This window comes from Brachycentrus maculatus, unplaced genomic scaffold (assembly GCF_059751285.1).
Source record: "Brachycentrus maculatus isolate JH-2025_06_01 unplaced genomic scaffold, ASM5975128v1 h1tg000475l, whole genome shotgun sequence".
Lineage (NCBI taxonomy): Eukaryota > Metazoa > Arthropoda > Insecta > Trichoptera > Brachycentridae > Brachycentrus > Brachycentrus maculatus.
In genome coordinates this window covers 2,587,753-2,612,861 of record NW_028281222.1, presented here as the reverse complement: position 1 = coordinate 2,612,861, position 25,109 = coordinate 2,587,753, and the positions used below count along the sequence as shown (strand labels likewise).

The 25,109-nt window shown below is 31.4% G+C and overlaps 2 protein-coding genes and 2 long non-coding RNA genes across 5 annotated transcripts; 3 read left to right on the top strand and 1 right to left on the bottom strand.

Annotated features, from left to right (window-relative positions):
- Positions 1-666: 666 nt before the first annotated feature.
- LOC148302172 (uncharacterized) lies at positions 667-3,981 on the top strand. 2 transcript variants are annotated; one of them, XR_015838691.1, is made up of 4 exons: positions 667-937; positions 1,106-1,283; positions 1,403-2,135; positions 2,251-3,980. It is a non-coding gene; the product is annotated as an uncharacterized LOC148302172 (long non-coding RNA). The 2 variants fall into 2 exon arrangements; XR_015838690.1 differs by having other exon boundaries at positions 1,106-2,135; positions 2,251-3,981.
- Positions 3,982-4,337: 356 nt separating this feature from the next.
- On the top strand, positions 4,338-8,852 carry LOC148302171 (uncharacterized). Its single transcript, XM_088272025.1, has 3 exons — positions 4,338-4,495; positions 5,343-5,845; positions 6,517-8,852. Exons 2-3 carry the CDS (start codon positions 5,395-5,397, stop codon positions 8,370-8,372), a joined length of 2,307 nt encoding a protein of 768 aa, XP_088128151.1. The 5' UTR covers positions 4,338-4,495; positions 5,343-5,394; the 3' UTR covers positions 8,373-8,852.
- A 2,847-nt stretch (positions 8,853-11,699) lies between these two features.
- On the top strand, positions 11,700-14,609 carry LOC148302170 (uncharacterized). The gene is made up of 3 exons (XR_015838694.1): positions 11,700-11,909; positions 12,588-13,184; positions 13,628-14,609. It is a non-coding gene; the product is annotated as an uncharacterized LOC148302170 (long non-coding RNA).
- Positions 14,610-16,710: 2,101 nt separating this feature from the next.
- On the bottom strand, positions 16,711-20,865 carry LOC148302169 (vasotab-like). The gene is made up of 3 exons (XM_088272055.1): positions 20,830-20,865; positions 19,297-19,467; positions 16,711-16,835 (listed from the first exon to the last, which is right to left on the bottom strand). The coding sequence occupies exons 1-3, from the start codon at positions 20,849-20,851 to the stop codon at positions 16,792-16,794; spliced, it is 237 nt and encodes a 78-aa protein (XP_088128181.1). The 5' UTR covers positions 20,852-20,865; the 3' UTR covers positions 16,711-16,791.
- Positions 20,866-25,109: the final 4,244 nt, after the last annotated feature.

Genomic DNA, 25,109 nt, shown 5'->3' with positions numbered 1-25,109 from the left:
ATGGTGTATTTACACAAAAATATTAACATTTACGGACTCGCAGCCTAAAGTATGGCGGCTGTATAGAAGACGCGGCTGTCGTATCTGCGGAGCACGAGCCGACCGGAAGTATTCACGATAAAGTTGACACTAAATTAAAATAATTTTGATATTTTATGACAATAAATCAAAGAGAACTAATGTATCCATGCCTCGAACCAAATTTAAGTGAAAAAAATTATCCATATGTGTTGATATAAGTACGTAAAGTTGAAAAACGACTATGCATCCGATCCGCAGTCAACGGTACTTCTATAAAAACGACAATAGATGCGATCCGCAGCTTACGGGTTAAACTTAAAAGAAATAAAAATGTTGCTTTTTTTAAAAGGAATAACCCGCAAAGAGTCTATTTTAGATGTTTGTCTGCAGGTATAGTAAGAATAGGAAAGGTTAAGGTGAAAAATATACCCAGACCAATTGAAAATAAATCTTTCTTGAGTTAATTTTGCAATTGACGGGAATCGAAATAGTCCGTTCAGTCCCCATCTTTATGTAACGGAAACAAGTCTAAACACGCGAGCGGTGCTCGTGTTGACGCTATACAATGCGTGCGCCATCTGCGAATACTGTTCGTTCAAAAGCATAAAATGATTTTGAATGATGACAAATTGTCTACGACTTTGCGTATTGTCTATGGTTCCCCAGGAATGATCACTCAAACCATTTATTTCAAATTATTTGTTCAGTTACTATGTATAAAAGTCGAACGATAAGTTCCTGAAAATGAATACATATTTCATTGAAGAAAATAATTATTTTGTTCGCTGTTGTTTAAATGAAATGATTCCCGCTCATGATGAAAACTTCAATAATAATTTTGGACAGTTAATAACGCCTTCGTTATTGGCACCTCAAAGGCAGTGATTATTTTTGACGAAATTATTTGGTTACAGGAGTAAGTAATTCTCCTGTCAAATTTTAAATCATACTAGTCTAGAAATTTCCACTCTTACGTCAAAAAGTGTTCTTATAATTGTATTACTCAAAAATGTCTATATACCAGTTATGATTCATTCAATTTAAAAGTTTTTAAAAAAAAACAATGTTAAATGAAAACTTCTAGTTTCAGAATAGCCAAAAGTGCTTGCATATCCAAGAAAGAAAGAAAAATAAGAATATTACTAAATTTATGAAGAAATAAACAGCTATGGTATCAGCATTGAATTAAAGGATTAAATCGTTTTAGATTATAAAAAAATATTTTTCGAGTGGCCATAGTTCGAGATCTATCCTGAGCCTTAGTGAGTATAGTTATGGTTGAGCTGTTCAGACTGTGTATAACGATAAGAACTTTTTTGAAAATCATCGACAAAAATAAAATTATTGAATTTATTATTTCCTAATACTATATAATTTGCAGTATAAGTCAATACATATCTAATCCTGTCTTGAGGATTGAATATAGATGGAGCTGTCTACAATTAGCATTAAGACGGAATCGTGGACTGTCGATGTTGACGGGGATAGTCTTCATTTTGGGGAAAGGGCTCTACTCGATAAAAAACCAGAGCTTGCTATAGGTAACAACGATATACCGCATTGTCATGAAGAACTATCACACTCCTCGAAGGAAAAGAAAGAGATTGTCTACCCAGAAGTACTTTTTATTAAGCCTGAGCCTGTAACAGAAAATTCGTTTGATGTTGAACTCCATACTAGCCATGGTGAAATACAGGCTACTATAGGCACAAGTGTGTTATTTTCCACTATAAAAAAGGAAGTCATCTTTGCGAAACCTGAAACGTATGATGCAGATGATGAGAATTTCCATACTAAGGAAGAGGCGCCGTGTTTCGATAACCTTAAGAGAGAAACAGAGTTTGCTTTAAGCACCAGTGAGCCGCACTTCACTGTAAAGGGAGAAGTCAACATCTCAGAACCTCCTGAGCCTGTTACCTATGATGCATACTACGCCAATCTCTATTCTGTGGAAGGAAACATGAGCGAGGACCCCGCTGAACCATGGACCAGTCCTAAACTGCAGTGCAAAAAAATACCTCACGATACAATCACCCACGCAGATGTAAATATTTTGTATCCTGATATTAAGGAAGAATGTATAGAATCCTTGAGCAAAACTAAAAATATGTTTTGTAAGTATCACGTGCAAGTAGCTCCTGTACTCATTGAACTGATTGTGAAATCAGCTTCTTTTCAATATTTATTGAAATATTATGTTAGTTAAATAAAAACTCCTTTTGTTTTTAGATTTGCGGAAGTCCATTCATTTCAAGAACCCTACAAAAACGTATTCTGAAGTATCCAAAAATAAAAATATATCATGTTCGAAGTGCCAATATACATGTTCAATGAAAACGAAGTTAAAATCACACATGTTAACTCATACTGATGAAAAACCATTTTCCTGCACAGACTGTCAATACAAATGTTCGCGGAAAGGGGATTTAAAGAAACACAGGCTAACTCATTCTAGTGAAAAATCTTTCTCTTGTATCGAGTGTCAATATAAATGTTCACAGAAGCAACGTTTAAAGCACCACATGTTAACTCATTCCGGTGAGAAACCATTCTCCTGCGCAGATTGCCAATATAAATGTTTACGAAAACGGGACTTGAAAAAACACATCTCAACTCATACAGGCGAAAAACCTTTCTATTGTACTGATTGTCAGTATAAATGTTCACGGAAATGGTATCTAAAACAACACCAGTTATCTCATACGTATGAGAAACCTTTCTCTTGCACAGAGTGTCAATATAAATGTACACAGAAAGAGCATTTAAAAAAACACATATTAACTCATACTGGTGAAAAACCATTCTCCTGCACAGAATGTCAATTTAAATGCTCACGAAAAGGGGATTTAAAGAATCACATGTTAACCCATACTGGTGAGAAACCATTCTCTTGCACCGATTGTCCATATAAATGTTCACAGAAAAAGCATTTAAAACAACACTTATTAACTCATAATCGTGAAAAATCATTCTCCTGCATGGAGTGTCAATTCAAGTCATTACGTAAAGGAGATTTAAAGAAACACATGCTTACTCATACTGGTGAGAAACCTTTCTCTTGTACAGAGTGTCATTACAAATGTTCGTTTAAAGGGCACTTAATACGACACATGTTGATTCATAAGGGTGAAAAACCCTTCTCATGCACAGAATGTCACGTCAAATTTTCATTTAAGGGGGATTTGAAAAAACACTCGTTAACTCATACTGGAGAGAAACCATTCTCATGCGCAGACTGTAATTATGCGTCTTCACGAAAATCCACATTGAGACGGCATATTTTTAATTTACACCGGTGATCCCAAAGTGGACGATAGTACTCCCGTTAGGTACTGAAGAAAGAGCTAGAGGCCCTGAAATGCGGATAAAAGTGAGCTATATATCTCACCCGATCTTGTATATTATGCCTAAACGAAATTCCAAGCAGTTGTAAATGGTTTCATATGACAATCCGTCAGTTATATTGACAGTGGTTTTGGATGTCATGTGCTCCACGCAAGAATACATGAGCGAAGATACTTTAAAAAAAATATAAAGAATTCATCTAAAGCATGACATAAAAAGTTTCTAGCTACAGAAACGATAAGAAATAGAAAAAAATAGTATCTATGTGAAGAAAAATATCGTAAATAGGACGAAAAAATTAATAATTTGATATTACGAACAAATATTAAATTTAATAAGACAAAAAAATAATGGAAAATTTAAATCTTTGCATAATTTAGAGATTTTAGAAATAGTAGAAAAACACAATAAATTTAAATTTAAATATTATTGATAACCCATTGAATTTACGTAGAAGCCCTGTCTTTTTTTAATATTTTCCCTATTCTTATTCCTAGAAATAATAATAAACGCTTCACACCCTCGTTCCTTCTCACTTCGAACCTCAATTAACCACTCCTTCATCCCACCAACTCTTGAATATTTCACAGTCGGTGAAGTACATGTCCATCCCTAAAGATGGCAAGGTTCTTGTCAAAACGGTTGGAGAAAGTACCAAAAATAAAAGTAGTTAGAAATAATAATTTTGTTTTAATTTATACAATGTGCCACATCTGAAAAAAAAAACCCCATTGGTCTTTTATTACAATGTATAATATTAAAACCATGTATAAATTCGTACACCAATAAAATGGCTATCGTTTAAAATTTTTGATACATGTATTCTGATCGAAATTATTGTACCTAGAGATTGCACATATAATTCTGAATATACCTATCTATGCTTTCTTACATATCTCTTGGGTAGGAACTTAATTATACCCGTCATTACGCCACATTGTCTATGGCCAATACTATTGTCTATGTAGTTTGACGCAACCTTAAATGTCAAATGATTTATTGTAATGCATAAAAGTAAAGCAAAAAAAAAATGATTATTCTTCATATCACATTTCAATAATATACTGTTTTGTCGGTGTGTGGTGGATGAAGATTAAGTTTTTTACATTTATAATGATGAATAAGTAAGGTTAGTAGTTTTGTTGTCAAAATTGCAACCATAAAATATGGGAAACTCATCTATGTTCTCCTAAAATCATTGGATTTTACTTTCATCCTTCTTCTGACCCTCATCCACACAGAATAGTCCGTATAAAATATATACTGTAAACTAGATCATTATTCTCATATTATAAAATAAATATTAAATCCATCGCAGCCAATATCTTCATGGACTTCTTTAACCATTTTTTTCGGAATCGCTTGACTTCGAAATGACTGAAATCTACCTACAGTTCATCGCTCATCATGTTCCTACTTTGGCTCTAACTGTATATATTTTAAAGCCTATTTCTCAGTGTGAGTGCTTTTACTGCTTAAGTTTAATGTCGCCATAATTTTATGTAATACTTGTCTGAAATTTTCTAGGGAAAATAACTTGCTGAACGAATAATAAATTCATGTAATCGGATAAAAAAATGTTTTTTTTTTTTATTTCTGTTAGTTAAACTTTGAAATTCTGTCAGTTAAACCTTGAAATTAACTTGCTTTATGAATGATAAATTCATGAAATCGGATAAAAATGCATTTTTTTTATTATTTCTTTAAGTTAAACTTTTTTATTGTACTACTATAAAAACTCCGTGATTTTATTTGCAAAGTTATTCATAATAGTAGTATCTGAAGAACCGAGACCAAAAATGATGGGTTCTTAATAATACTAAGTAAATATTTTTTTTTAGGGTAATGTATGTGTATGATTCAATAATAATAACCTTCAAATTTATGTTGAAAATAACATGATAGCGACCAACGCTTTAGGGTCCGAGTCAAAGACGATGTGACGTATTGTAATAAAACGTATTGTATATTTACAGGGTTTATCGATCAAAGCTTGCCAATAAATTCACCTAAAAGGTGGAAGATAAAATGGAGCTCGCTTCCATCAAAACTGAACCGAAGGCTGGGAATGTTGAAAAGGTTAGTCTCCATACTGGAGATGGAGAACTTAACTCTACTTTAGTCAATAGCAATAAACTGCATTGTGATAGAGAACTACCACACTTCTCAATAAAGAAAGAGATAACCCATCCAGAAATACATTTTATCAAACTTGAACCTGATATAGATGATTCTTATTGCGTTGAATTCCATACTGAGAACAGTGAAACTGAGTGTACCAGTGCTCCTTATTCCGCTGTCAAGAAAGAGGACATCTACTTAGATGTTACTACTATCAAGCCAGAACATGTTACATATAATGTATGTGATGAGGAAGTGCACACAGGTGAGGAGCCAGCTGAACCGGATACCAGTAAATACATCACTGAAATGGATATATCATACCCTAACGCGAAACAAGAATGTTTGGAACCCTCTAGTAAGTTATATTACTATTATATTTATTATTAATTAAAGTAAAATTATTCGAGATGGTTGCTAGTTATCTCATATGATATTATTTCCTGTTCTGACATAACTAGGTATTGAGATAATCAATGTTGTATTTTTTGTATCTTAGTCATTCTTCTAACTCAAGTACAGTTAATGTTGTTGAAATGCAAAAGTATTATCTGTACGAAATATCACAGTTATTCCATTAAGCCCTTACAGTGCATCATCTTTTCTTGAATCATTCCATTCTTCTAATAACCTTTTTCATATGTTTTTTGTTACAATCTTGTAATTCAAATATTCCAGAAGTGTATCTCTTTTCTACATCTCGCCCCGACTTTCTATGTAAAATATAAATTTTGCTCATTTACCCGTTTAATTTTCATATTTATTTCGATTGTGCTCATTTAAGAATAGCATCGTTGGTTGCTCTCATTGAAAGAGTTTACAAGGTTAAATGAAAATTGCTCATTATAAAAATGCACTTACGGCAATATAAATAAATTATCTTTACTTCATTTGTTTCCTTTTATAGGGCTTGTGAGATTATCGGAAATAAACCTTTGAAGTAACAAAGTGCTTCTTACACCTCTGTTCTTCTGTTTTTTATGGCAATAATAATTGATTCTATAAAATAATCTTAATATTTCTTTTCAGAAGCAGATTTGCAGAAGCCTACTTTTTTAAAGAACACGAAATTAAGTTCACTGAAATCGAAATTAAAATCACACGTGCTAATTCATTTTGATGAAAAGGCATTTTCTTGCACAGAATGTCAATATAAGTGTTCACAGAAAATACATTTGAATCGACACATGGTAACCCATATTCGGGGTAAACCGTTTTCTTGCACAGACTGTCAATATAAATGTTCACGTAAACAGCATTTAATACGTCACATGTTGATTCATAATGTCGGGAAACTAATTTCTTGCACTGAGTGTGAAATTAAATATTCGCGGACAAAGGATTTGAAACGACATATGTTAACTCATAGTGGCGAAAAAACATTTTCTTGTGCAGAGTGCCAATATAAGTGTTCACAGAAAAAACATTTAAACCGACACATATTAATCCATAGTGGCGAAAAACCATTTTCTTGCACAGACTGCTTATATAAATCTTCACGCAAAGAGCACTTAAAGCGTCATATGTTGACTCATACTGTTCCGAAACTTTTTTCTTGCACCGAGTGCGAAATTAAATATTCGCGAACAAAGGATTTGAAACGACATATGCTAACTCATGCTGGTGAAAAACCATTCTCCTGTGCAGAGTGTCAATATAAATGTTCGCAGAAGAAGCATTTAAAACAACACATATTGATTCATAGTGGCGAAAAACTATTCTCGTGCGCAGAGTGTCCGTTTAAAAGTTCACGAAAGGGAGATTTAAAGAAACACACCTTAATTCATACTGGTGAGAAACGTTTCACCTGCATAAATTGTTCATATAAATGTTCGCGACAAAAGGATTTAAAACGACACATGTTAACTCATTCTGTTGAGAAACCGTTCCGTTGCGTAGAATGCGAATCAAAATATTCACGGAAAGAGCATTTAAAAAGACACATGTTAACTCACATAGATGAAAAACCATTCAGCTGCTTAGAATGTCCATATAAATGTTCACAGAAAAAGCATTTAAAACAGCATGTTTTAACTCATACTAATGAGAAACCATTCTCCTGCACAGAGTGTCAGTATAAATGCTCACGCAAAGGAGATTTACAGAAACACATGTTAACTCATTCTGACGAAAAACCTTTTACTTGTACAGAATGTCAATTTAAATGCTCGCGGAAAGGGGATTTACAGAAGCACACGTTAATTCATTCTGATGAGAAACCTTTTTGTTGTTCAGAATGTCCATATAAATGTTCACGAAAAGAGCACTTGAAACGACACATGTTAACGCATACCGTTGAGAAGTTTTTTTCTTGCACAGAGTGTGAATCAAAATTTTCACGGATAGAGCATTTAAAACGGCACATGTTGTCGCACGGTGAGAAATTATTTTCCTGCTCAGAGTGCGAATTGAAATATTCCCGAATAGAAAATTTAAAACGTCATATGTTAACGCATACCGTTGAGAAATCATTTTCTTGCACAGAGTGCAAATTAAAATTTTCGCGGCTAGAGCATTTGAAACGACACATTTTGACTCATACTGGCAAACAACCTTTCTTTTGCATAGTGTGCGAGTATAAATCCTTTCATAAAGGAGACTTAAACAAACATATGTTGACGCATTCAAATGAGAAACCATTCTCTTGTTCAGAGTGTCAATATAAATGTTCTCAGAAAAAACATTTAAAACAACACATGTTCATTCATACTGGTGAGAAACCGTTCTCTTGCACGGAGTGTCAGTATAGGTGTTCCGATAAAAGTAATTTGAAAAAACATATGTTGACACATTCGGTCGAAAAACCATTTTCGTGTTCAAGTTGTGATTATAAATGTTCACGGAAACTCACCTTAACACAGCATATTTTTCGTTCACACAATTAAAAATATTTTTAGTACTACTCCATAGTACAGTATAAATTACGATATTTCAATTTAAATTGCAACCTTATGTAATTCGTGGCTGTAGATTTCAAGATATGTGTCGCAGCTAATTATTTTATAGGTCTAAGATCAACGTAAACAAGATGTCAAAAGACCTTGAGGGTTGCCAAAATAATACCTGTTAGCAGGCGATTATGAATGCGTTTACAAAATAAGAACATAAATATAAAATAAAAGTATGTAATATACTAGTCATATTCCGATTTACAAATGCTCATAGTGAAGTACTGAAATTAAGTTATTTAGTTATTATTTAGTAATTAGTATGGCTAATGACATGTCTGGCATGTTTAATGGAATGTGCGTTGAGTTGCCCACCAAACAAACTCATGAAATACACCGCGATTCTAATTTAATTTAAAATAACAAGATACTAGTGATTAGCAATACCATGTTTTTTTTTTTAATAGTATTAAGATAAAAAAATACATATAAAAGAAACCCATACGGTAAAAATGACAATTAAAATTTCGGACATGTGTAAAGGTAAAAATCGAAGTCAGAATTGTATCGTACTTTGTGAATGTAACGATCGTTATTTATAGTAAGTGTAGAGTTTATTCAGCGTCAGTGTTGAATTTTATAACTAAATAATAATGTATGGCAAGTTGGAATAAAAATCAATTAATTTTATTAATCGTCACAAAAATAACAATCATGTCTTTATGTGTAATTTATACAAAATTTATAAAAAATCAGCTGACATTTCCTATTTTTAAATGTTTTTATGTCGTTTGTGGTGATTTCTTAAGTCAGTCGTCGACTAACTTAGTTCTTTTAGGAAAAATAATAAAATTAGTCTCTACCTCCGTATAGCAGTGGTAAACGCGCTTGGCTAAGGTGCTGAAGGTTCCGAGGTCGATTCCCAGGTGGGTCAAAATATCTGATAATAATAATTTGACACTCGTTCACTGTAATCTTTATTTAATATTATACCTTCAGCACACCGAGCAACTTGCTTACAACTTAAACCCAAAAATAGCAGCGTAGTAACGCTAGTAAGTGTATCATCAATAATTCTTGCAATATAATGTTTCATAATCGTCGAAACATGAAGGTACAAATCGAAAGTACCTTTTAGTAGTGTTGAAGACTGAAAATCGTACCTAATTCTAATTGTAAAAAATATTTATTCAAACAATATGTCGCTGTATACGTGTAATGTGTGTTTTAGTATTCATAAGTATTAGTATTTTTAAGAAGAAAATGCTAATTTAGGTCCAACATTCGTTAAGTCGTATTTGTTCCACCGGAGAGGTCACTTGTCTGCTCACGGCCATTTTTTTTAAAGGAATGCATATTGGATTTTTTGTTTTTTAGAATATATATGGATAAAAAAAACTTCTTGCATTTCAACAACTCTTTTCTTTTAAAATCCATTTAATTATTTCGAAGAATAACTTATTTTAACAATGCAAAAACGGTGTTTTAATAAATAAAAAATCAATAAAGTAAAATGTTTCCTGGATTTAGAGAAAATTACAACATTTTGAGTGTGTCCAAATACTTGTTCACAAAATCTGGATTATCTCCAATTACAGGAATTATTTATATATATATATATATATATATATATATATATATATATATATATATATATATATATATATATATATATATATATATATATATATATATATATATATATATATATATATATATATATATATATATATATATATATATATATATATATATATATATATATATATATATATATATATATATATATATATATATTTTTGCATCTCATCAAAGATGAAGAAGAATATGGAAGTCTGGGCATTTACGTATTAACATACTAATATAAGAGTTTCTGCTTAATAAAAAAGCTTCTTTACATCTCACCAATTGATGTCTCTAGTGAAGTTCTAGTGATTCAAGAACAAGGTTTCTAAATTGGTTCATATATATAGAACTTCCAAGAATTTGAGTAGTGTGGTTGTCAATAATGGGTAGAATTGGTGAATGTTACACGTGTGTAAAGTGATCACTTAAACCAGCCTATGACGGTCGTCAGCCCCGTAAATGCCCAGACTTCCATATTCTTCTTCATCTTTGATGAGATGTCAAAAAATAATACAGAAAATCAAAGTGCGACTTAACGAATGCTAGGCCTTAATGTTTTTCCGTATTTTTACGACCATTCCCGGACATTTTAAGTATTTTCACGTAAAAATAGTTTTATTTTTATTATTTGGATGTAATATAAACTCACTTGAATTGTTTTCATAAATTTAAATATACCTAAATAAGGAATACTAAAACTGTTTTTTTCAACTATTATTAATTTTGATAAAACATTTAAGCATATTTATGTATACTATGAATTTTGTCTTCGGAAGACTGTACACCTTTTGTACTCAAGCAAGGGACAAGCACAAGTATTGTTATCCAACCCCGAGTGCACTACCCATTAGTGCTATTCGTCTTTTCTTCTCCTAAAGTAATAGTTTTAACTGTTTTTAGTTAATTTCCTTTCCTATATATGTATGCGTTATGTACTTCACTTAACACGTTGACTGCCAAAGCAATTTTAGAATTCCGGTGTACAAAGCCAATTTCATTTAATCATATACTATTAAAAACTTTAATTATAGTACCTACATAATTATATTTTCTGACCATTTATTAATAAATTTTCCGTTCGTGTAAGACAGCATTGATGTTTTGTTCTCTTCCCATGCGCCATCTATCCATATTAGCACGGATATACTAGGAATTTAACGTAACCGCACGAATATAGCAAGTAAACACAGTACGAGATAACTCGTAGTCGGTGTCCTAGCAAAAACACAAACAACGAGTTATCTCGTAGTTGGCACTCAATGTGTTAAACTTTATATCCTATTGACATTGCTACCCTTTTACTCAACATTGCACGTTCAAAGCTACTCGGAGTCTGATATGGTATAAGTACGAAAGGAATGATATTTAAGTAATCCGTTTAAGGTTCAAAATAACATTAATTTGTACTTATTTCAATATTTTATCATGCTTCGCGATCGTGGTATTTTCAGGTTGGCCATTGCCAACTTTGTTAGAAATAAGTAGCTCTCATAATGTCTTGCTTAAACCAAAAATAATTTTATTCTGTAATAATTGTTCGATTGTATTTTTTTTCAAGTAAATCTAAATAATTGTAATTGTTTGTTTTTTTCATACCATATTTACAACCCAAAAGTACGACACGTGAGCTCAATAAAAAAGTACGACAGTTTCGACAGATCTCCGGCAGAAACAAAGGGTTATATTCTACATTACCCCGTGTTGTCTATGACCAGTTATTGTTCGAGTAGTTATCTTGCGTAGCCTCACATGTCAAATGATTTATTGTTCCTAATTATTAAAGAAATCGAACTTGTTCATTAAAGAAAAGTATTCTCGTTATGTGCATTATTGATGTAACTGAAGAAATCTTGCACACGAAGGAACATGCTCAAATGCAAATTTAAGTTGATCCATTGGACCAGAAACGTCAGTTTCGTAAAACCATTAAACTTTACTTTTATCAATAATTAATTATCTACATTTAATATTTTTGTTCTTGTGATATATTTATATTTATAGTAAAATATTCACAGTGTATTATTTGTAGGTTATTTTAGTCAGATATGGTTACAGAAGAGCTATGATTTCGCTAATGTGTGTTTTCGATGCATCTTCGAAGTTTCTTCGAGCATTACAAGAATTAACAAAAATAAATAAATACTTTACATGCCATTACAAAATAAACACCTCTTACATTATTTCCGTCAAAATCATCGTACATGCCAAGCAATGTTATATTATATTATAAAAAATTAATTATTCTTCTGTTAGAAATAATATTGGTTTACCCTCATCAGAACACTATACTTTAAAAGTATGAAAAACGTGGAGGGTAAAATTCTGGTGGTCAGTAAAATGGCAATAAAAAATCCCAGTAGAGAATTTAAACCAAATTAAATAAGTTCAAAAACTCAATTCGTGAAATACTGTGTATTTCATAATTTTGAAGCTATCTTTAGAAATTTCAACAGTCTTTACTGCTCTTAGCTCTTTATAAACTGTCTATTGACTTATTATTGTCATTAAGTTACTTCCATTCACAAAGACAATTTTCAATTAAAATACTAAAAAAGATTATGTGATGATTCAATATTATATTTGCAGCGTAATTCAATCTCAGCTTTCAAAGTCTTGGAGATAATATGGAGTTCACTTCAGTCAAGATTGAGCCAGGAACTGATTATGTAAAAGAGGATATTCACCATCCCGAGGGATGGGTGATACTCAAGACAGAACCAGAGCCTGCTGTAGGCAACAGCAATATACCAAATTATGAAGGAGAACTATCACACTCCGCTGTAAAGGAGTTTATTTATTCAAAAGTACATATTATCAAGTCTGAACCTTTAACAAATGATTCGTGTGATATTGAATTCCATACTGAGGAATGTGAACGAAAGTATGTTACAGGCAATATTGGCCTTCAAGCCGTTATAAAGAATGAAATAAGCTACTCGGATATACCCATTTCTGGTCCTGAACTTGTGACAGATAGTTTGTATAGTGAATTCCATGAAGGTGATGAAAAGCCAAGTTTAGGTAATACTGGAGCGCACACCACTATAAAGGAGGAAGTCATACATATAGAAGTTCCTATTATCAAGCCTGAAATGGTAACCTTTGATACATATATCGGCGATCTCCATAGTCGTGATAAGACCACATCTCCAGAATCATTGAACAACATCAAACATAACTTTGGTAAGTTTCTGATAAATTAGTGTATTATATATGGGTTTTTTAGTACTTTCTCTTATTATTACCCTCTACATTTATTACACTTACCAACAGTAGGTAGGTTTAGTCTTGTAGGTTTTTTAAAAAATGTTTTTCTTATTAGCAAAGTTTCCTTAATTTTCTTTTCCATTATTAGATTAGAAACTTGAATCAAATCTTAAACAAAATTATCTAAGTATGATTTTATAATGTATGATTTCAACGCTAAGAAGTTTCGATTGTGTAAATATCCCTTTCTATTATATATGATTATTTTGTTATATTTTTGCAGTCTTAATAAATAGTGTTTTTTTCTGAAATACTAAAACTCAACAGTTAAATAATAAAATAATAATGTACTTATTTCATCTCTGTTCATTATTTAATCCACTACTTTTCACCGTAATAATTTTTCAATTTCATTTCAGGTTTAAGAAAACCCATTTGTTCCAATAACATCACATTATTGCCACCTAAAGTGCCCAAGGAAAAAAACATTTCATGTTCTAAATGTAAATATACGTGTTCTTCAAAAAAGATGCTACATTCACACGTGTTAATTCATACTACGAACAAACCTTTCTCTTGTTCAGAATGTCAATATAAATGTTCACGGAAAGGGGATTTAAACAAACACACTCTTACTCATACTGGTGAGAAACCATTCTCTTGTGCAGAGTGTCAATTAAAGTTTTCAAGGAAGGGAGATTTAAAAAAACATGCGATAACTCATACTGGCGAGAAACCATTCTCTTGTGCAGAGTGCCATTTCAAATGTTCGTGGAAAGGGGTTTTAAAAAAACACATGTTGACTCATACTGGAGAAAGACCATTTTCTTGCGCGGAGTGTCAATGTACATTTTCTCGAAAGTGTCATTTAAAACAACACATTTTTACTCATACTGGCGAGAAACCATTTTCCTGCACAGTGTGTCAATATAAATGTACGCTAAAATGGCATTTAAAATCGCACATGTTAACCCATACAAATAAAAAATCATTTTTCTGCTCAGAATGTCAGTTTAAATGTTTGCGTAAAGGAGATTTAAAGTTACACGCTTTAACGCATAGCGGTGTGAGACCGTTTGCTTGTTCAGCCTGTCAATTTAAATGTTTCCGGAAAGGAGATTTGAAGGAACACGCGTTAACACATACTGGTGAGAAACCGTTCTGTTGTACAGAGTGTCCATATAAAAGTGCACGAAAAGTGTATTTAAAAAAACACATGTTAACTCATTCTGGCGAGAAATTGTTCCCATGCTCAAATTGCAACAAAACATATTCAACGAAAACCACCTTGAAACGACACATAGTTCGTTTACACTCCAAAAGTAATGATATCGCGTAAAGTGTCAATAAAAATATAAATCGGTGTTATTTATTTAATATATTTCATTGTGTATCACGTGACTTTATGTATTCATTCTTCAAACCCTTATCCGCACCCCAATAGTGCATATGGCACTGTATCATAAAAACGCAGTCTTAATCATCTACTTTATGTGGAGTAGCTATATATATATATATATATATATATATATATATATATATATATATATATATATATATATATATATATATATATATATATATATATATATATATATATATGTATATATATATATATATATATATATATATATATATATATATATATATATATATATATATATATATATATATGTATGTATATATATATATGTATATTTATATATATTTATATATATATATATATATATATATATATATATATATATATATATATATATACATATACATATATATATATATATATATATATATATATATATATATATATATATATATATATATATATATATATATATATATATATATATATATATATATATATATATATATATATATATATATATATATATATATATATATATATATATATATATATGTATGTATATATATATATGTATATTTATATATATTTATATATATATATATATATATATATATATATATATATATATATATACATATATATATATATATATATATATATATATATATATATATATATATATATATATATATACATATATATATATATATACATATATATATATATATACATATATATATATATATATATATATATACATATATATATATATATATATATATATATATATATATATATATATATATACATATATATATATATATATATATATATATATATATATATATATATATATATATATATATATATATATATATATATATATATATATATATATTATATATATATATATATATATATATATATATATATATATATATATATATATATATATATATATATAAATATATATATATATATAATATATATATATATATATATATATATATATATATATATATATATATATATATATATATATATATATATATATATATATATATATATATATATATATATATATATATATATATATATATATATATATATGAGCCTATGCGGCTCATTATTAGAAATATGTACCGAATTGTGGTAGAGTGGATTCGAACCGAGTAACTCTGACTTTAGAGTCCGCTACACTAACCACGGCACCACAACCCGACACTTTGTATGTTATATCACATAATGCCAATTACAGTAGGCAACTGCTAAAAGACATCAAGATCCGTAAAATTTAATATCTGGGTCACATCCTGTGGGGAGAGAGGTAGGTAGTGTTTGCTTCAAACGATACTGATGAGTGAAATTGGAGGACAGCTTGGTCCTGGCAGAAGGCAAACATCTTAGCCGCGCAGTATAAGGGATTGGACCGGGATGACATTTGGGGAAGCTGTTCCGGGTCGCGCAAGACAGAGAAGCCTTCGCCAGAGTGATTGCCAACGTCGGGGGGACCTGACACGGCACAGGAAGAAGAAGTGATATACGCTTTTATAATCTTCAATACGCGATTAAAAAAACCGGCGTTCACAAGTCAATGTTAATCTTCGACAAACCTCATTTGATTTAGTGGAGGCACCTCAATTGGCATTTTTATACAAAAATGATTTTGAGCTTCGAAAAATTAGGCAAAAATGGATTTAAAAAAAAAAGTTACATCTTTTTTTAACCGTTCTTCAGATTAGTTTGAGGAATTTTGTGATTTCGTGATTTAATAATAATTTTGGATGATTTATATAGCGCCATTTTCGTAAAATACTACCTCAAGTATCACGAGTGTAATCACGAGTATTGTAAGAAAAAAATAAAAAGTGTAAATTAAAAAAAAACATGTTTTTGACTAAACTCTTGTTGGATGCTTTATTCGTATAAATCTAGTTTGGTGTGGTGTTCTATTCTCCCTGGATACCTCTGCGGATAGCGGCGTGATGGTCAGATATTTAGTTTTATTGATAGTTTGTACATATATGAAATGTAAACGTATTTTACGAATCTTTGCTTCAATTTTTTTTACTGTCGAGAAAATGTCGGAAATAGGAGTGATATCAAATAGATAGGTAGACAAATAAACGCAACGGGTATGTGGATACCATAGATGACTAGGTACCTACTTGTTTATTTGAAATAATATTTTTTTTCAATTTTTTTTGACGGTTTATTTTAGAGACGCCTGCGACATGGGCCAGAAAAAGCATAGTAGTAAACTGAAAAAAAGGAAAAAAATCAATATTATAAACAATAAAATACCATTTACAACATTTTGAGTGTGTCCAAATACTTGTTCACAAATCTGGATTATCTCCAATTATAGGAGTTATTTTTCATATAATTTTAATAATATGAAAAATAACTCCTTTAATTGGACACAATCCAGATTTGTGAACAAGTATTAGGACACAGTCAAAATGTTGTATATAAATTAACTGGTCAAATTATAAGGTAAATAATAAAAATGAAAATGATATTTTCTGGCGTTTCTCATGTATGTGATTATAATCCAGGATTCGGATCTCACATACTAAAATAAGAGTTTCTGCTCAAGAAAAAGCTTATTTTCATCTCACCAATAGATGTCTCTAGTGAAGTTCTAGTGATTCAAGAACAATGTTTCGAAATTGGTTCAAATATATAAAACTTCCAAGAATTTGAGTAGTGTGGTTGTCAATGACGGATAGAATTGGTGAATATTACACGTGTGTAAAGTGATACACTTAAACCAGCCTATGACGGTCGTCAGCCCCGTGGCTGACGACCGTCATAGGCTGGTTTAAGTCATAGGCTGGTTTAATTCATAGGCTGGTTCATTTACGGAAATGCCCAGACTTTCATATTCTTCTTCATCTTTGATGAGATGTCAAAAAATAATACGAAAATAACTCCTGTAATTGGAGATAATCCAGATTTTGTGAACAGCATTTGGACACACTCAAATGTTGTAAATAAACTATCTGGTCAAATTATAAGCTTAAATAATAAAAATGAAAGTGATGAAAATTGATTTCTAGGGGAAAAAATGTTTCGCTTTACGTGCAAAATGATAGAACGAATTATGAGAGGTTCCACTGTATGTATGTTTTTTTTTAATATAGAATGGCGTTGCAAATGAAATACATTGCTTTTGCCAATGTCAAGTCAATTGAATATTGTTCCTTATAAAATATGATTTATTTGTTAATTTATTCCATTCAATTTAAAAAAACAGCTAAAAGTCTGTACACAATTGGGTTCCTGCTCTCCAGGATGAGATGGATATCTGTAGGGAGGGGAATAAGCGGGGCCAGAGTTTAAAAATTTTTGGCATTTGGTCATTTATTGGGCAAACAAAGAATATGTGGTTAAGGTATTCCTCTTCAAAACGACACTCGCAAATGGGGGAGTCAAAAACACTGTATTTATGTTAATTATATATATATATATATATATTTTTTTGACATCTCATCAAAGATGAAGAAGAATATGGAAGTCTGGGCATTTACGGGAATGTTACACGTGTGTAAAGTGATCACTTAAACCAGCCTATGACGGTCGTAAGCCCCGTAAATGCCCAGACTTCCATATTCTTCTTCGTCTTTGATGAGATGTCAAAAAATAATATGAAAATAACTCCTGTAATTGGAGATAATCCAGATTTTGGACACACTCAAAATGTTGTAAATAAATTATCTGGTCAAATTATAAGCTTAATAATAAAAATTAAAATGGTATTTTCTGGCGTTTCTCATGTGTGTGATTATAATCCAGGATTCGGATCTCACATACTAATATAAGAGTTTCTGCTTAATAAAAAGCTTCTTTACATCTCACCAATAGATGTCTCTAGTGAAGTTCTAGTGATTCATGAACAAGGTTTCTAAATTGGTCCATATATATAGAACTTCCAAGAATTTGAGTAGTGTGGTTGTCAATAATGGGTAGAATTGGTGAATGTTACACGTGTGTAAAGTGATCACTTAAACCAGCCTATGACGGTCGTCAGCCCCGTGGCTGACGACCGTCATAGGCTGGTTTAATTCATAGGCTGGTTCATTTACGGAAATGCCCAGACTTCCATATTCTTCTTCATCTTTGATGAGATGTCAAAAATAATACGAAAATAACTCCTGTAATTGGAGATAATCCAGATTTTGTGAACAGCATTTGGACACACTCAAATGTTGTAAATAAATCTGGTCAAATTATAAGCTTAAATAATAAAAATGAAAATGATGATAATTGATTTCTAGGGGAAAAAAAGTTTCGCTTTACGAGTAAAATGATAGAACGAATTATGAGAGGTTCCACTGTATGTATGTTTTTTTTTTAAATATAGAATGGCGTTGCAAACGAAATACATTGCTTCTGCCAATGTCAAGTAAATTGAATATTGTTCCTTATAAAATATGATTTATTTGTTAATTTATTCCATTCAATTAAAAAAAAACAGCTAAAAGTCTACACAATTGGGTTCCTGCTCTCCAGGATGAGATGGATATCTGTAGGGAGGGGAATAAGCGGGGCCAGAGTTTAAAACATGTTGGGATTTGGTCATTTATTGGGCAAACAAAGAATATGTGGTTAAGGTCATCCTCTTCAAAACGACACTCGCAAATGGGGGAGTCAAAAACACTGTATTTATGTTAATTATTACTGAATAAATGGAATTGAATTGAATTGTGAAGTACTCACTATTATCGGTCAGGCAGTTGTTCCGCATCAGATAGCAATGGTTGTGAAATGTTTGGAAAATGTTCTCGTCTGCGTCGTTCCTTCCGCACACGGGCGAGTAGGTCCTCGGGCAAGAAGTGGGACATTCTGGACCAGCCCTGACGCCAGCCAGCATGGCTATCACCAGGAAACCTTACACCAAATAAAATTATAAGCATACACATGTGGAGGTCCTCACCAAAACGTTACATTTCCATTATTTATTTGATAAATTTAACAGATCATTTATATAAAGACAATAAAGAGTCACAAAAAAACCGGTAATGGATAAATATCACGATGTGTGATTATTGGCTAATAAATTAATTTGAAAAATCTCAAGACTATCGGTAGTATTCTTATTGAAATATGTAGAGAAATAAGAGATATATGAATATTTAAACTTAAGATATTTTTATAAAACAAACAACTTGCGTTCACATACGTCATCAAATTTCCGTCATCAAACGTTTTATGACGTCATATGGTTTATTGTCTATGGTTTATAGAGCTGTAAACTACTACTAGTAGTAGTAGATTGTTTGTTTACCACTACACTACCATTTGTGTTTTATAAATATGAGTGGAGGGGGGGGGGTGGGATGTTGGACCATAGACATTAACAAATAGAGCCGCCAATAATTTACCAATGTTACCAATATTAAAATAACTCCATCGTTTCTGTGACATCATTCATTGCCAACTTACGAAAATAACGTTTTATCGAAGGCGAATTTTCCAAAAGAAAATGATGAATGAGAATATTAATTGTAAATCGGCTGGTACAACGATATTTTCTAGCGTCTCTCATGTATGTGATTATAATCCAGGATTCGGACCTCACATACAAATGAAAGAGTTTTTGCTCAGTAAAAAAAGCTTCTTTCATCTCACCAATAAATATATTCATTTAATTATTTAAACTTTATTGCTAAAAAGCGATATATTCCTACCAACCAAAAACAGACTAGTGATATTGGTCAAAACGTTTGATACCATATACAGCTGTTTGCAATCTGAGGGTAGATAGTGCTTGCACATTTTAAACAACCATCGATTAAAGATTACTGCCGTATTAATTAAACTACTTTATATTCGATTAAATATATATGAAAATTACAAATTTATAATATTATTATTATCACAATCAAAAGAAGGCAAAGGAAAAAGCGCGGTTAAGGGAAGGAGGGAAAAACTATGAAACTACTAAACACAGAGAAAAACATCGAATAAATATGCAAAAAAGATGAAAAGCCAGCTGCCGTTATCCACAAAGTCATTAAATAACGAGACTAAGTATAAAAGAACTATTCACAAATGAATTATTGGATCTGAAATAAATCGCATCATTCGGTTATTTCGTATTCGATTACATTTAATAAATAATTTAAAATTTATGTCAGTAATTTATGTAATTTAAAACTAGTCTCTTAATGTACGTATAAAATCGTAAATCATTTAATAAATAAAATTATATAATTAGTTTTATCATTATAATTAAAAATTAATACTTACAGAATGCAAAAACACCATTCATTGTAGCGAATGAGTGTTTTCTTCATTCCAACTGATGATTTAAATAGCTCTTTCTAGTATTTGCTTTGACAGTCATTCCTTAACTTTACTTATTAACGATATTATTTTTTGACATCTCATCACAGATGAAGAGGAATATGGAAGTCTGGGCATTTACGGGGCTGACTCACTTTACACACGTGTAACATTCATCAATTCTGCCCATAATTGACAACCACACGACTCAAATTCTTGAAACTTCTATATATATGATCCAATTTCGAAACATTGCTCTTGAATCACTGACACTTCACTAGAGACATCTATTGGTGAGATGAAAAGAAGCTTTTTATTGAGCAGAAAGTCTTCAATTAGTATGTGAGGTCCGAATCCTGGATTATAATCACACACATGAGAAACGCCATGAAATATCATTTTAATTTTTATTATTTTAGCTTATAATTTGACCAGTTAATTTATTTACAACATTTTGAGTGTGTCCAAATACTTGTTCACAAATCTGGATTATCTCCAATTATAGGAGTTATTTTTCATATTATTTTTTGACATCTCATCAAAGATTAACATGTAGTTTTTTTCCACATTTATTTTATTTAATTAATGACCAGATTTCGTCGTTACCGATATCATTAGACCGGTGAGAGACTAGACAAAATTCATAATTCATTCAATGTTGTACACACAACAGGGCAAGGGATCAAAGCCATGATTTTTTAAAAATTTCTGACAAAATGAATTAAAAATGAATGATATATTATTTTGAGAAATAAAAAGACTTTGTTTTTTGATCCACTCACATTTTTATTAACAACCAACTAGTTTCGGCAACAACCTGTTGCCGAAACTAGTCACTTATGAGTCATAAATTAAACCCTGAAGAGGGCAACAGGTTGTTGCCGAAACCAGTTGGTTAATAAAAATGTGAGTGGATCAAAAAACACAGTCTTTTTATTTCTCAAAATAATATATCAATATGATCCACAAAGTTAATGCTTTCAATATTCAAAACATAAATTGAATGAATTCAAGTGGTGTATTATAAAATTACGCCTCGTATAATGTTCAGCACGCTCGGCTACCGTACTGGAGGTCCCGGGTTCGATTCCCAGCGGGAGGGGGGTCAAAAATATAAAAGCGAAAGATCACTTAAAACAACCTATGACGGTCGTAGGCCCCGTAAATGCCCAGACTTCTTTGTTAAAATGTCAAAAAAATGGCTTCGTTTTGTTGAAATTCTCAATCTTTAAAAAAATATATATTTTTTAGAAAGTTTGAGAATTCAATTTATTAAGCCAATATTTAAATATCTGTATATGTAACTATGTTTAAGTGTTTTTTGCAAATTGAACAGTAAATAACTAATCAAACATCTTTCAATTTTGTTTTTTTAATGATTCAAACACATTGAAGTCTCTTTTTACACGTTTTTATTAAAACAGTTTCGAAATAACACGGTGGAAAAAAAAAGAGAAAAAAAATGGAAATTAACTATATATTCATTACGCCGCAAAGCTCCACACCAATCTGTCTTTGCAAGCAATCTCCGCCTCTTTCACATTAATTGATGAGATGATAATCCAGATTTGTGACCTAGTATTTGGACACACTCAAAATGTTGTTAATCAGTTACAATTTATCTTCTTTCTCGTATTTCAAACCATACTTTACTATCGTGTTTACATTTTTTTCAATACTTCTTTCATTGTTGGGTAATATATCCAAAATTAAACACGGTTATTGGATTGAATTCTACTTTTATTTACATATATATAATAATATGTGACGCATTTCGTCTTATTGAGACATTATTAAACACCGACTGTAAATATTTACAAAATGTCCTTAAATTCTTCTAATCCAAATCCGCACCCAATGGTGCATAGGGCACTGCATCGTAGCGACGCAGTGTTATCTCGATCGTTGATTGCATGAAGGCAAGGTGATCAGCCCTGCGCATCTTGTACCAGTCCAGGGTGATATTAAATAAATATGAGAGTGAAAATCGGCCATATTTATTTTGACCCCCCTGGGAATCGAACCCGGGACCTCCAGCACGGTAGCCAAACGCGCTGACCACTGCGCTTGCTAATTGCCATTATTAAATATTATTAGGGCGGAAGTGACGAAACGCGTCACATATCATCATACATATGTAAATAAAATTAGAATGCAATCCAATAACCGTGTTTAATTTTGGATATATTACCCACTGTCTACTACTACTGACTGTCTGCAGAGCCAATATAATAATAATAATAAAACCCTTATCCGCATCCCAATGGTGCATAGGGCACTGCGTCATATAAACGCAGTGTTATCTTGATCATTTACACATGAAGGAAAGGTGATCAGCCCTACGTTTCAGGTACCAGTCCAGGGTAATATTGAATAAATATGACAGTGAAAAAATCACTTGTATTTATTTTACCCCCCTGGGAATCGAACCCGGGACCTCCGGAACGGTAGCCGAGCGTGCTGACCATTACACTACGGAGGCGGACATTACAATAAGTACTTATTTATTATTCTACGAGTATGTTGAAATTTCAAAAATTATTTTTAATTTATTATTAGATTAAAACCAATATTTTTAGCTTTTCCACTTTTTTATTTGACCAGCGACTGGGTTTCGTCGTTACCGACATCATCAGACTGGTATCAGTCTGATGATGTCGGTAACGACGAAACCCGGTCGCTGGTCAAATAAAAAAGTGGAAAAGCTAAAAATATTGGTTTTAATCTAATAATAAATTAAAAATGCAATTCCATCACGAAGTGTCAGTGGATAATATAAATCTATTAAAAATTATTTTATTATTTAACCATACTTTTAAGTAGGTAGGTATACTTTTTTTGAAAGAAATTGCTTGAAACGTATTTTTCGGGTATATTTGAGTTTAGTTTAGTGTGTGTTTAACACAGAAAAACACTTGTTAAGGTGTATACAAAAAAAAATATTTAGTCAGATTGAGTTCCAGAGAATTTTACAAGAGCAAAATTAGATCATCATTATAAATTAAAAATTTGTGTAAAACTAAATCCTACGCCAAATAATTTTGATGTACGAGCACCGTCTAAACTCTTAAAGAGACTTTAAGACACTTTACCTCTAAAAGAGTTTATTAAAAAACAACTTTTTTTTTCTTCCTTTCTTTTTTTTTTTGGTACGACTTTTTAAACTTAGCTACCTTTACTCAACTTGGACTCGCTTGACTTTATCTTACTCATCGTACCTTCACATAACTAATTCTAAGAAGGTACCAAGTCTAAAAGAGACTGTAAGTTTTGATGTATTATACATGTCGTCATTTTTGCTGTTACAAAATACTTACCAAATTAAAACGTATACTTTTATTCGGGCCAAATGGTGCATAGGGCACTGCATGTTTATATACAGGGGCGTGCCTTACATATAGGCAGAAAAGCAGTGCCTATCCTAACTTTTGTCCGCCTCCGTTGTGTAATGGTCAGCACGCCCAGATACCGTTCCGGAGCTCCCGTTTTCGATTCCCAGTGGGGGGGGGGGGGGGTCAAATACATATCGTTTTGTCCCACATTCTTCTGAGAGATCATTATACAATGTAAAATCACAAAGTTAGTGCTTCAAATATAAATTAGATAAAATGGTATTTTTCTTTTATTAAACTCGGTTAGATTCTAGATAGAATTTCCACGAAATTTCCAGCAACCCGTGTAGTCTTGTTTTTCCGACAAGCTCACAAAAGAATGACTGTTATTTTTATGGAAAATAACTGTTGATAATGTACCAATTGGAATGACGTTATACGATGTGGTTGATAGGCTCCCCGCTGCCATATTGCGTAGGGTTGATATTAATCTTCTTCGATATCTCTAGCGTCTCGTTAGTTCCCTATTCAATTGGCTAATTTCAGTGCTCAGTTAAAATCATACAATAAGAATAATAACATGTTTACGACTTGATTATGTATGAATTTATGCGTATTCAATTAATAATGCCTGCTTGCTTACATGGCCCTCCTAGGGCGTTATCGTATACAGTAGAACTTCTGTTATCCGGATACAGCCGTGGAAAAAAGCATGGCATTTCGAGATACTTTTTTCCACGTTATGTATCAAAAATCGTAAATTTTCAGTTGTGCATGTTTTTGTAATGCCCAGAAAATGTACTATATCCCAACAAAAGCAGAATATTTTTAACTTAATATTTACCCGCTACAGGGCAGAAAGTGTTGTTTTTTGCATTTTGAAGAAAATGTATTGTTTCATTATTTTTTTAA

What these genes read in the sequence shown, in the direction of transcription:
- LOC148302169 (XM_088272055.1), bottom strand. Translation starts at nt 20,851, where the DNA reads ATGAATGGTGTTTTTGCATTCT. An exon ending in GAATGGTGTTTTTGCATTCT is followed by an intron (nt 19,468 to 20,829) that starts GTAAGTATTAAT and finishes ATTTGGTGTAAG; the next exon opens with GTTTCCTGGTGATAGCCATG. An exon ending in CAACTGCCTGACCGATAATA is followed by an intron (nt 16,836 to 19,296) that starts GTGAGTACTTCA and finishes CCTTTTTTTCAG; the next exon opens with TTTACTACTATGCTTTTTCT.
- LOC148302171 (XM_088272025.1), top strand. Translation starts at nt 5,395, where the DNA reads ATGGAGCTCGCTTCCATCAAAACTGAACCGAAGGCTGGGAATGTTGAA. An exon ending in AGAATGTTTGGAACCCTCTA is followed by an intron (nt 5,846 to 6,516) that starts GTAAGTTATATT and finishes ATTTCTTTTCAG; the next exon opens with AAGCAGATTTGCAGAAGCCT.